The sequence below is a fragment of the Merops nubicus genome, unplaced genomic scaffold (assembly GCF_000691845.1).
Source record: "Merops nubicus isolate BGI_N331 unplaced genomic scaffold, ASM69184v1 scaffold10037, whole genome shotgun sequence".
NCBI classification, from domain to species: Eukaryota; Metazoa; Chordata; class Aves; order Coraciiformes; family Meropidae; genus Merops; species Merops nubicus.
Window position 1 is genome coordinate 588 of NW_008620972.1, and position 12,138 is coordinate 12,725.

The 12,138-nt window shown below is 45.3% G+C and overlaps 1 protein-coding gene across 1 annotated transcript in view; it reads right to left on the reverse strand.

The window, feature by feature from the left end:
• Positions 1 to 1,927: 1,927 nt before the first annotated feature.
• Positions 1,928 to 12,138, reverse strand: part of VCP (valosin containing protein) — a 16,431-nt gene continuing 6,220 nt past the window's right edge. Inside the window, exons 5-14 of the mRNA XM_008944288.1 lie at positions 11,634 to 11,767; positions 11,247 to 11,382; positions 9,324 to 9,436; positions 8,611 to 8,775; positions 8,380 to 8,502; positions 6,818 to 7,030; positions 4,971 to 5,279; positions 3,242 to 3,397; positions 2,758 to 2,912; positions 1,928 to 2,380 (exon numbers count right to left, since the gene is read on the reverse strand). Of these exons, the coding sequence (XP_008942536.1) occupies positions 2,275 to 2,380; positions 2,758 to 2,912; positions 3,242 to 3,397; positions 4,971 to 5,279; positions 6,818 to 7,030; positions 8,380 to 8,502; positions 8,611 to 8,775; positions 9,324 to 9,436; positions 11,247 to 11,382; positions 11,634 to 11,767 (1,610 nt within the window). The 3' untranslated portion in view covers positions 1,928 to 2,274. The remainder of the gene's footprint in view (positions 2,381 to 2,757; positions 2,913 to 3,241; positions 3,398 to 4,970; positions 5,280 to 6,817; positions 7,031 to 8,379; positions 8,503 to 8,610; positions 8,776 to 9,323; positions 9,437 to 11,246; positions 11,383 to 11,633; positions 11,768 to 12,138) is intronic.

Here is a 12,138-nt window from a genome sequence, read left to right on the forward strand (position 1 = left end):
CAGGTTTACACAGCTCCAGCACAAGATGCTCTTAGTACTCCAGTGGGTGTGTCCCCACCAGGAGCCAAGTCACAGATATGGCAATGAAAAAAGATGAGGGTTTCCAGCCCTCATGATGGATTCAGTTAGCATTTGCAATAAGGAAACGTTGCAGGGAAGGCTTTGGAGCTGGAATGGAAGGACACACACATACAGACTCTCCCTCTCACTCATCTCATGCCTTGCTTGTTTCTGTGCTGTGGAGGCTGGGACATGAGGGTGGACCTGCTGGGGGCTTGCTGAATGGTCACAGCCCCAAAGGGGAGAAAGAAATTCACCTACTACCAGGGCTGAGGAAGGCTTTGGGGAGAATCCTGGAAAGCTCCTGGCATGGATGTAGAACCTTTCCCAGGGGTTGAAAATGGCTAGTTCCTGGTTCCCACCCTGGCTGGATCTGCCTCTGTGGATTGCAGTAATAAACTTGTAGGACACAATGAAAACAAAGCCAACCTCTACACCCACCTGCTTGGAGGAGCACAGAGCAACAGGGAGAAACAAAGGCAGGGAAGCAGCCCTCGCTGCTTGGCTCTCCTGGCCCCCAGGCATCTGCCTACAATACAGACAGGCCATCCTCAAACCTGTTGCCATAGGAAGAGGCCAGCATTTTCTCTGCAGCAACAGACAGAGGTTGGAGAGGGACAGGGCAAGAGGGGTACTGGTAGGCAAACAGCTCTGAAGTAGGACAGAGCACATGAGCAGGGGCTAGCCACCCTCTCCAAGGGCTTATATGTTCTCTTACCATAGCAGGAGGTTGTGCTATTTAAACAGTGTTCCAAATTTCAGTGCTTTTTCTCCCCATTGCTAGGCACAAACTCCCTCTCTGACAGATAATTCCATTCTGAGAGACTTGCCTCACCTGTCTCCCCTTTCCTCTTAAATCTAGCCAGGCTTAGACTAACTGAACTCCCCCACTGTCCAGGCCCCACACAACTCCTGCCACAAAGGAGGTTGCCCTCTCCAGTCTCAAAGGCCTAGGACACCCTTCTACCACACATTACATTTAAACCTCTGCAGAAATCTTCAGTTCCTGCATACACACATCCCCCCAAAGCCAATAGCACATGTTCTATGGCCATTGCCTCAAATAGGCTCACCCCTTTAGTTCAGGGCTAGGCTGTATCCAGCCTGCCACACCACTCCTGTGTGTGATGGAACCAGGCCCAGGGCTTCTCTCATATATAAGCATTGAAGTACAGCAGTACCACATTTTTTCAGTTCATAGAAGAGAAAAATCAAGGAACAAGGCAGCAACCTGCAAGTGGAAAGGAAGGATAAGAACCATGATCAGAACCCAATTACTGAGTATGAGGCACAACAAGGGGTAGGCTGGCAGCAGAAAGCTATGCCTGTCATCAGAAGCCCTAAGGGATACATGAAACATTGCATGGAAAGGGGGAAATGCCCACAGAACCTGATGAACAGTGCTGCTGCAGTATTAGAAGAGGAAGCTCCCCTCTCCTAATCATAGCAGGGTCACACTGCACCACAAACTCCAGGAGACAGCCTAAGAACCCCCTTGTGCCTGCCTTCAGGCAGGGCAGATGGAACAGGGATTGCTGGAGAAGTTCTTTGCTGCAGAGGAGCCAAAGTAGCAGAAAACTCAACAGCTCAGGGACAGCATCAGAGAAGCAACAGATACTACCAGGCTTTCTTACTTGATGCTTCCTGCTAAATTAGGGCAGGGTTGAGAGACTGTCAAACCAATTTCTTCTATTAACTCAGGCTAAGAGGTACATGAATGAACAACCTCAAACAGCAGGGAAACATGCATACAGATGGGCTCCACCAGACTGAGGAGTGCTCAGATAGCACATAAGACATGGGGTTTACAGAGACAGCACAAGCTACACTGCACCACTACTACACAAAGGAATTGCCAGGGTCTAGCTAGAATTTTGCAGGATTTTTATTTTTTTTGGGGGGGGGGGGTGTTTTTTTTTTTTTTTTATACATGCTAGCATTGTACTTTGCTAAAGCTGCCAATTCTGCCACAAGCTAAACAAAAAATTTGTCAGAAATTAAGTCAGTTCCCCTTCCTATTAATTCACTGTCTGCCTCCCAACTGAATACCAGTCTGAATTTGTGCTTACAGAAAACATTCCCTGTACTAAGTCTGATGTGCAGCTACACTGTCTTGACTGAGGAATGAAGAAGCTGAGAGTCCACTGAACATTGGATTTTTTTCCCCTGTACAATGTGGTGTGATGCGAGGTTTTGTCCACAGAGGATAGCGAGTTAACCATAGAGATCATCATCATTATCTTCACTGTATATGTTGCTCCCGCTGCTGCCTCCTGTGCCTTGACTTGGACCAGCGCCACCCTGGTTACCCGATGGGAACCTGCGTGCAGAAGAGGAGAGAAGAAATGCTGTTCAAACCCCTCCCCCTCCACACTAACACCCTGGTGCCAAGTAAGACATGCAGAAGAAATGAGATGAAGCCTTATTGGCAGGTAACACAAAAGGCTTATATGGCTGCTGGATTTTGCTTGCGTTAAAGGGAAAAAAAGGGGAGATGAACTTCAGGAGCAGTAACAGAGCAGCTACAACCAACCTGCAGCTCAGCCTACACCTGCCATATGCTCAGCTGGCTGCTGTACACACTGCAAAGTGGAAGACAGTGGAAGAGGGAATTTGTTACCAGCAGAAAGCTACCTCAGTGCTCTGGTTTGGAGATGGTCAAGCCATGCTGCCCTCCCCCCACTCCCCCACAGTTACCTGAAGCTGCCAAAGCCACGGCTCTGCTGTAGAGTCTGTGCAAACATCTCGTATTTCCTAATGTCGTTGTCACTGACAGAGCGGCGAGAGAAGCGCATGGCCTCCTCAAAGTGATCCCTGCGTATCTCAGGAACTGAGTCATCCTCCTCCACCTCCTGCAGCAGGACAGAGGGCCCAGGTAAGCTGCATGCCTGATCTCCACAGCCCAACAGCCACCCACAGCCTTCCTTCTAGGCCAGGATGCTCCAACACCTGCCAAAATAGAGGCTAGAGAGGGACACTAGCAGACAGAGTCAGGGCTGCAGCAGGGATCTTCTGAGCAATGCTAACAATGAAGCACATCAGGAGGGCCTTGCTGTCCCACAAGAGAACAAAGTGCTCCAGCTCCACACTGTGCTGAGAGCCCATTCATCCCCATCCAAGGATTATGGAGAGGTGGGCTGCCCATCTCAGGAGCAGGGAAAGCTGAGAGTCCCCCACTCACCATGGCAGAAGGGTTGGTCTGCCTCTCACATTCTCGCCTGATCTCACTCTCAATGGACTCACGGATGGCCAGTTTGCAGGCACGCTGGCAAATTTCTGTTAGGTCAGCTCCCGAAAAGCCATTGGTCATCTTAGCTAGAAAATCCAGGTCAACATCCTAGTGGAAAAAAAAAAAAAACCAAAAAAACAAAAAACAAGCAAACAAAAAAAAAAAAAAAAAAAAACAAAAAAAAAAAAAAAACCAAAAAAAAAACAAAAAAAAAAACACAGAAAAATGAAGAGAGGCCTGTCCTTTACACCTTACACTCTCAGGTGACAAATAGCTGTCTTTAGACCCCATGGTATCAAGGTGCTGTCTTAACTTTGACGAATTTTGAAAAGATGAGCTGTTAAGGTTCTTGTTTGGGGGAAAAGTTAACCACATACAAAGACAGACCACACTCCCCACACACCCAGCAAAACCCTGCAAAGCAACTGTAAATCACAAAGGTTTGGGTTGGAAGGGACCTTAAAGATCATCTAGTTCCAACCCTCCTGTCATGGGCAGGGACATCTTCCCACTAGACCAGGGTCCTCAAAGCCCCATCCAACCTGGATTTGAACAATTCTGGGAAGGGGGCATCCACAGCTTCTCTGGGCAACCTGTTCCAGTGTCTCACCACGCTTCACAGTAAAGAATTTCTTCCTAATATCTAACCTAAATCTACCCTCTCTCAGTTTAAAGCCATCACCCTTCAGTCCCATCACTACACTCCCTCCCCAGCTTTCCTATAGGCCCCCTTTAAGTACTGGAAGGCTGCTTTAAGGTTTTCCTAGAGTCTTCTCTTCTCCAGGCTAAATAACACCAACTCTCTCAGCTTGCCCTCATATGGGAGGTGCTCCAGCCCCCTGATCATTGTCATGGCCCTCCTCTGGACCTGCTTGAGCAGCTCCATGTCTTTCTTGTACTGAGGACTCCAGAACTGAACACAGTACTCCAGGTGGGGTTTCACAAGAGCAAAGAGGGAGAATGCCTCTGCTCACCCTCAAGAAACAGCAGGTTAACCTGTGGATTTAGGATACAATTCACTCAGTTCTCAGTATTAGGAGTCAAAACAAAACACTGTCAGACTAGAAATGGAGATGGGACACAGGCAGACCAAGACAACCAACCTCCTCCTCCTTTCCCCCAACTGAAGGGGTAGTACTGCAACCTCATTTGAAGCTTTCCTTCCCAACAGCACCTAAAAAGGTAAGCTTGGTGTAACATAGCTTGAGGTCTCACTTGACATCTGCTTTTCTCCAATTACCTACCAGTCACATTATTGCCAGCTCCCCAGGCAAGGGATATAGCTATTGCCTATGACAGAATTCAGCAACAATTAACTGCAGTGGTTCCTTTTCAATCAATTTCCATTCCCCACTCCTGTTTTCTATATTTACTTTTGTTTCAGAGTACAAGAATCTTTTCCCCATCTTGCCATTACAGGCTTTCCTCTTCCTACACTGTAGGCAGAACTATGTGATAAAGACCTGCTGTGCTTACACACCAACACCTAGCTTCATTGATATCTAGTCTCAGAGCTCAAGCCTCCCCCTACCTCTTCATTCCCATCCTTCAGGAACTAAAGGTTTTCCAGCTCTGTACTGCATGGAGCAGTCACCGACCCTCTGCCCTAGCCTCAACTTCTTGGGAGCATGGGCAGCACACAGGAAACCCAAGTCAGACACAGTCAGGGTGCAGATCCTACTTTGGCAACTGGTGATTTCCTCAGGTTGGCCTTAAGAATAGCAACCCGGGACTTCTCGTCAGGCAGGGGAATGTAGATGAGCTGATCCAGGCGGCCAGGGCGCAAGATGGCTGGGTCAATGATGTCTGGCCTATTGGTAGCACCAATGATGAAGACGTTTTTCTTGGTGGACATGCCATCCATCTCTGTCAGGATCTGGTTGATGACACGGTCTGCAGCAGCACCACCATCACCAATATTCCCACCTCGGGCCTTTGCAATGGAGTCCAGCTCATCAAAGAAGAGCACACAAGGAGCTGCTTGGCGGGCCTGCAAATAGGAACAGTTACTCCATGTTAATACCACCACCAGGTGAGGAGCATGCCAATTTCACACTAAGCCTACCCTACAATTAAATCAGCTATGAGGAGTATCAGAGCATTGCTGCCACAAGGAGAGCTTAAAGGAGATGCTCCAGAACAGTTTCCTGCCACACAAACCCTCAGTTGAATTCTCCTGAAAGACAAGCTATATTTCCCCAAATGTAGGAACACTGTGAATCAACCAGAAGGGTGGTAACTCCAATACCTAGAGAGAAAGCTGGAGCTAATTTGCCTGGACCAGAACTCTCCCTGCAAGACCTTGGGACATCAGTTGGTTCTTTAGGCACTCAAGTATCAGTAGGCAAGCTATATCAAATGGAAGGGGGAAATCCAATCGTTGTCTTCAGCTACCTAATGGGCAGTTATAGGGAAAAGGGAGCCAGAATCCTTCTTCAAGATGCACGACGAAGGGATGAAAAACCACAAGCAGAAACGGCCACAAATAAAATTCCAGTTAGGAATATGGAAAAAAATTCACAATGAGAGCTCAAACACTAGAACAAGGCCCTTCCCTAACCACAGGAGCAAGTCACCTGTACCACACCAGGGGTGCAGAAAGCAAAGGCTGCACCTGCAGGGAGGAGCGGACAGGACAGGTGACCCCAAACTGATCCACAAAGTATTCCATCCCATCTCTGTCATATTCAGTGTAAAGCTGAGGAGTCCAAGTAGCACTCTGCTCTGCCTTTGATCCTGATTTGTGTGTTCCTGAATCTAGTTCCAGAATCCAACTCCTGAATCTGGTTCCTGTCTGCCATTGAATCCAGTCTGGGACTTCCCCAGTGCCTGCTCTCCAGCATCAGGGATGACAGTAACATATTGCTATTGGTGGGGTGGTGAGGGTGTGTGTTTGGGTTCAGTATTTGGTTTATATATATTACATTTTATTATTTTTTCATTAAAGCTGTTTTACTTTTCTAGTCGATAAGCCTCTTATTCTTTCTCTTCCCCTTTGGGAAGGGAGAAGGGTTAACAGAGTGTGTCTTGTTATTTGTTTAGTGGCAGCCCTGACCCTAAACCATGACAAGACACAAGCCCTAACCTTTGACAAGGAGTGAGCTCCTTTCTAAGCCATATATATTGCAGGACAATGACAGGACAGAATAAGAGGACAGAATATTTCAGTTGAAAGAGACCACCAATGATCATCTAGTCCAATTACAAAATGTGCTATGGCAGCTTCTTCTGAAAATCTGTAGAAGGTAGTAGGTGAAGTGTCAAAGGTTTCAGGGATGCTGAGAATATCTATGCCATCCTAATGCTAGCCTCACTGCTAAGACACTGGGGCATTTATCAAACAGATACAAATTGCAGCAGGAGAAAAAAAGAATTTAAAAAGCTATGTTGCTAAAGAGAATTCATTCCCTAACATCAAGAAAGCAGCTTCTGCTCTCAGTACAAATGTGTAAAACAAAACACAAACAATAACCAGGCCTGTAAGACAGGGGGTACAAACATAGTACAAGGAGTAGAAGATAAACTTACCTTGTCAAATATCTCACGCACATTAGCTTCAGACTCACCAAACCACATGGTGAGCAATTCTGGCCCCTTGATAGAAATGAAGTTTGCCTGGCATTCATTGGCAATGGCTTTGGCCAGCAGTGTCTTACCACAACCAGGTGGCCCATAGAACAGAACCCCTTTCGATGGGGTCATGCCAAATTTGAGGAACTTATCTGGGTGCTCCACAGGATACTGAAGAACAAAAACAAAAACCTCTCATGATGAGCCAGAACAGATCTGTACCTTAGTACTACAGAATGGTTTGGGTTGGAAGGGACCTTTAAAGATCATCTAGTTCCAACACCCTGCCACAGGTAGAGACAACTTTCACATCAGTTTTCTTTCTGCTCCTACCAGAAACACTACCTGAGATTTCTGGTGGTTTAAACACAATATTCTGCCTGCTCAGTGCCACTTGAATTTTTAAATGGGCACTAGTTTGAAAAGCACCACAGCTATATTGTAAAGTTGCCTTAAACAGTCTATTTCCACCTATGAACTAAGTGCCAGTTCAGGTAGTTTTCCAGCACACTTAACCCCAGCAGAAGCAAAAGGGAACAGCTCAGTTCAGGGGTTCTCAACCTTTCCTTCACCACATATGTTTAAATATGTTTTGTGGCCACCAAAATTTAATTCAAGATTTAAAGCACTAGACTGCATCAAGTATTTATTTCAATTTTCTCATGAAGGGTCCTCAAATTTGGAGAGAAGGGGAACTGGCAGCTTCAGAGCACCATCTGTGGTTATTTCTGTTAGCTTGCCTTCCTCTGCAGGCCAGACCAAATGTTTCCTGGCTGGACATTCCTCACCCCTGCTTTAAGCCTTCATGGAATCCCTGTGATGACATCACAGCCCCCCAGTGGTCTGCAAATCACAGGTTGAGAACCACTGATCTAACTTATTTGCTCTGCCCTCCAGAGATAGGCAAGACGTCCAATGTGAGCATTTATCCTTAACAAGGTCAGAGAAATTCTAATTTTCCTGTGTTCAAATTATTGCCTAAAAGTAGATTCTTTTATTCACAAACAGGCTGTTTCTATAGTGCCAACTGAAAGCAGGGCTATATCAAACCCAAGCCACCACAATGCAGGCAGGCACCAGAAGTTTCCACAGACCATTCATCGTGACTTTGCTCCAACCTCTCTTTTCATAGGCTTCACAGTTACTTCTCACCTGTCCCTATGCTAACATTGATAGAAAGCCCTTCAGAGGCTCTCTGTATGAGAATCTTCATCCACTTTCTGGCATAAAAAGCCACCATGTAACAGGATTCTCAACAGCGGTCTCCACTTAAGAGAAGCAGAACTGCTGCTGTTTCTGCATGTAGCAAAACACCCACCAAAGATGTCACTGTAGACTCAGCTAAGGAAAGCCCGATTCTGCTTCCCAGCACCTTCCTCTCCTTATGTTCACTAAGATGGAATGGTATTTTCAGTCTGTTACAAGAAAATACCATAAGAATTCTGCATAGGAATACGAAGAGGTTCTGGATTTTATTATTTTTCAAGCTGATTAGGCAAAAATCTGTTAGAAACCCTCACCTGTACAAGTTCCTGGAGTTCTATCTTTACATATTCTAGACCACCAATGTCTTCCCAGGTAACTTGTGGCACCTCCACCACAGTCTCCCGAAGAGCAGAAGGGTTGCTCTGTCTCAGAGCCCACTACCATTAGAAGAAACAACATTACAAGAATTCTAAGAGATTACGTTCACACACTTCAGATAAGCAATTAGACATTGCACCCAAAAGAAAGAGGTACTCCTGCATTACCCTTAAGTCATCCATGGTCACAGCCAGAGAGTTCATCACTTCAGCATCGATGGTTTCATCTTCTAGGTCTATGAGATCCATCTTCTTTCTGATAGCCTGAAGAGCAGCTTCTGAGCAAAGAGCAGCCAAGTCAGCACCAACATGACCATGGGTCTCATTTGCCACCTGAAAGCAAAGCACTGACTATGACTCACAGGGATACAATCAAGCTCTCTGAAAGGGCAATGCATGCTCTGGTCACTCAAAGGTACAACAAAACTCTACTCTGCTGCAAATTCAAGGTAAGTTCTATCGCTAATAGGCAAAGACACTGCTGTTCTACCTCCTACTTGAGATGCAAGCTGCAACTGGAATTCAGATGGCGCACAAGAGAGAACCCTGAAGACTGCAGTTCTTCATCGAGAACATAGATTATAGTAACCATCCACTACCATCACAATGTTCACCCAGCTCTGAACGAGCTGTTTCAGGCTTGCAAAATGACAAAAATAAAAGCAAATGCCACAACAAACACACAGGAAGACAGTGGCCCAAGGCACTTCCAGACTGGACAGAAAGATGTTTGTTTCACTTGCCATACCATTCTTCACTGCCGAGCGAGGATTTTTGGTCACTGGTAAACTAGCTCAAAGGAAGCCCAGAGATCACACATTTGCCCAGTTTCATGATGCCTCAAATGAGCATACAAGCTTTCCTAATAGCAAGCTACTCACCTGTTCCAGATCCACATCGACAGCCAGTTTCATATTTTTTGTGTGGATCTGCAGGATCTCCAGGCGCCCAGTGACATCTGGGATACTGATATCTACCTCTCTGTCAAAACGACCTGGGGAGTACAAAACATACATTGAGCTGCTTGATTCTGCAAACTAAAGCAACTGCAGTTGCTGCCTTCCTCTGACAGAGGAACATAAGCCACAAACACAATTTCAGAAAATGCCAAAGCTTTGGGTTTCTCTGTAGCATTTATCAGCACAGTAGCAGAATCAGATCAGAGAAGGAGGAAAGTCTTTAGCCATTTAGGGAAAGTGAGACTACTGTATTAACTAGAGTTCAAGATTATAAAAAGACAGTGGACTTGTGTGGTGCTCTTGTGTGTACCCCCCCCCCGAGCCTCATTTATAGGAAAATATGCTTCCCCTAATCAACATACCATGAAACATTTGTTTATTCCCACCTTTGTGTCAGCACAATACTCCATAAATACTGAGAGATTGAATTTATCCAGAACTTTCATACTAATGCCCAAGTGGCAAAAAACATCAACTGCCTCAATATGTGGGGAGGCAGGAAACCCACATATTACTGCAATATTAACTAAGGTATGTACACCTATAATTTTTCTTTAGCCATAGCTGTGCAAACACCTCACTACACATTTAAGAGTTTATTTTTTCCTGAAAACCTGACTTTACCAACTGGTCATACAACAGACACTGCAAAATTTTAAAAACAATCTCAGAAACTACCAGACGTCCCAAATAAAAGAGAAATTGGACAATTCAGAGCCTTCTGTAACCTGTGGCACGAACAACCCCTTAGGCATTTAATCCTGAAATAGCCTCATCTAACTGATAGGTGAAAAAGTATGCTACCCCCTAAGTATTTTAGTAGGCTAGAACTTGTAGAAATAACAAAACACAGAAAATGATACCAAAGTCTAAAAAATGAATTTCAAACAAGTAGCTGTAGACAAATCAATAGCTTATGTAACACACAAAAGATGCTTAATATTAGTTTCTGCTCCATCTTTCCAAGGCCCCTGAAGCATAGCTCATAACAAAGTATCTGATAGGCTGTCCTGGTTTGGGGCAAAATAGAGCTGGTTTTGCTCAATGATTTTATTTTTCAGCTAAAGCTCTTATAATTAACTGCACTTTCCAAAGCTAGCAGCATATTTTTGCAGACTGTCTGCTTCTAGCAGTGATAACACCTTCACGTTTAGAGTTACTGCCAGGGATTGGTATGCAGACCAAGGCCACTGCTAAGCTTGTGTACCACACAGAGGGGGGACAGAAAGTAAAGCCACATCTGCAGGAAGGAGTGGACAAGATAAGTGACCCTAAGATTCACCAATGGGGTATTCCATCCCATAGCCATCATATCCAGTAAAAGCTGAAGGATCACAAGGGGCAAGCCCTTCCATCTCCCTTCTGCCTTCTTTCTCGCTTTTGCAATGGCCGGCATCCAAGGAGGACTTCATCCATTCTGCCTTTGATCCCGAGTCCTGTGTTCCTGAACTGAGTTCCAGAATGACCTGAGTCCCGGAATCCAGTTCCTGTATCCAGTTGCCATCTGTAGCCGAGTCCAGCCTGGGACTTTTCCCCAGGGGCTACTCCCCAGCCAGGTGTGACAGTGACATATTGCCATCGGGGGGAGTTGGGTTCAGTACTGGTTTTGTATACATTTGTACATATTCTATTTTATTATTACTATTATTAGTAATAGTAGTAAAGCTGCTTTATTTTTCTAATCAATAAGTCTCTCTCTCCCTTATTCCCCTTTTCTTCCCCCCTTTGGGGGGGAGGGGGGGGAAGGAGGTTAACAGAGAGCATCTGTTAGAGGTCTGGGGGTGGTCCTGACCCTGAACTGTGACATACAGACAAAAAAAAAAAAATAGTGGCAATTGTGGTTACCAAATCGCCTGAGTGCTGGGTCAATGCTGTTAGGTCGGTTGGTAGCTGCCATAACCATCACATGTGCTCTCTGTTTCAGTCCATCCATAAGAGTCAACAATTGAGACACTATACGACGTTCCACCTCTCCCTGTGTCTGTAGAGAGAGTAATGATCATGCCAAAAGCTCTGAAAAACAGCACAGGAGCTAGTACTGCACCAGAGCAAATAGATGCAACAGATGCAAGCTGTTAAGAATAGCTATGAACTATATCCATTTCTTTTGATATCCAACTGAATTCAAGCATTACTTTAAATAGTTCTTTACCCTGTAGTCAAATGCAGATTCACACCCAGCTGCTATCGGAAAAAGATGTGCTCCTTAACCTTCTAACAAGCTTTCTTTACCTTCTCTCTCTTTGGAGCGATAGCATCCAGTTCATCAATGAAGATGATGGCAGGAGCATTCTTCTCTGCTTCTTCAAAGGCTTTCCTTAGGTTGCTCTCAGACTCACCAGCCAGCTTGCTCATGATCTCAGGACCTGAAAAAATAATGGCACTGTGGCACCCAGGAGAGAGGCAGCCAGCCCCAAGGCATGCAGCTGAATTTTTTTAGTACAATATACACTCACATGAATCTATATTTCAAGCCAAAGCAAATACTATCAACCAAATTCACTAATTTTGCAGCTGAACAGGCAAGAACAGCATGCAGAATTACTTTCCATCACGATTCTGGTGTTTTCAGTTTAAACAGAATGCAGCACTAGCCAGTGAGCTACCTTTAGTTGCCTCTTTCCTTACCTTATTTCATATTTTGTGAGCTTCCCTGTATGTGCCACCACACACTTAATGCCAGTTCTAGCTTGCAAGAGAAGCAATCAAATCATATGGTGATGAATTATCAGTGTAG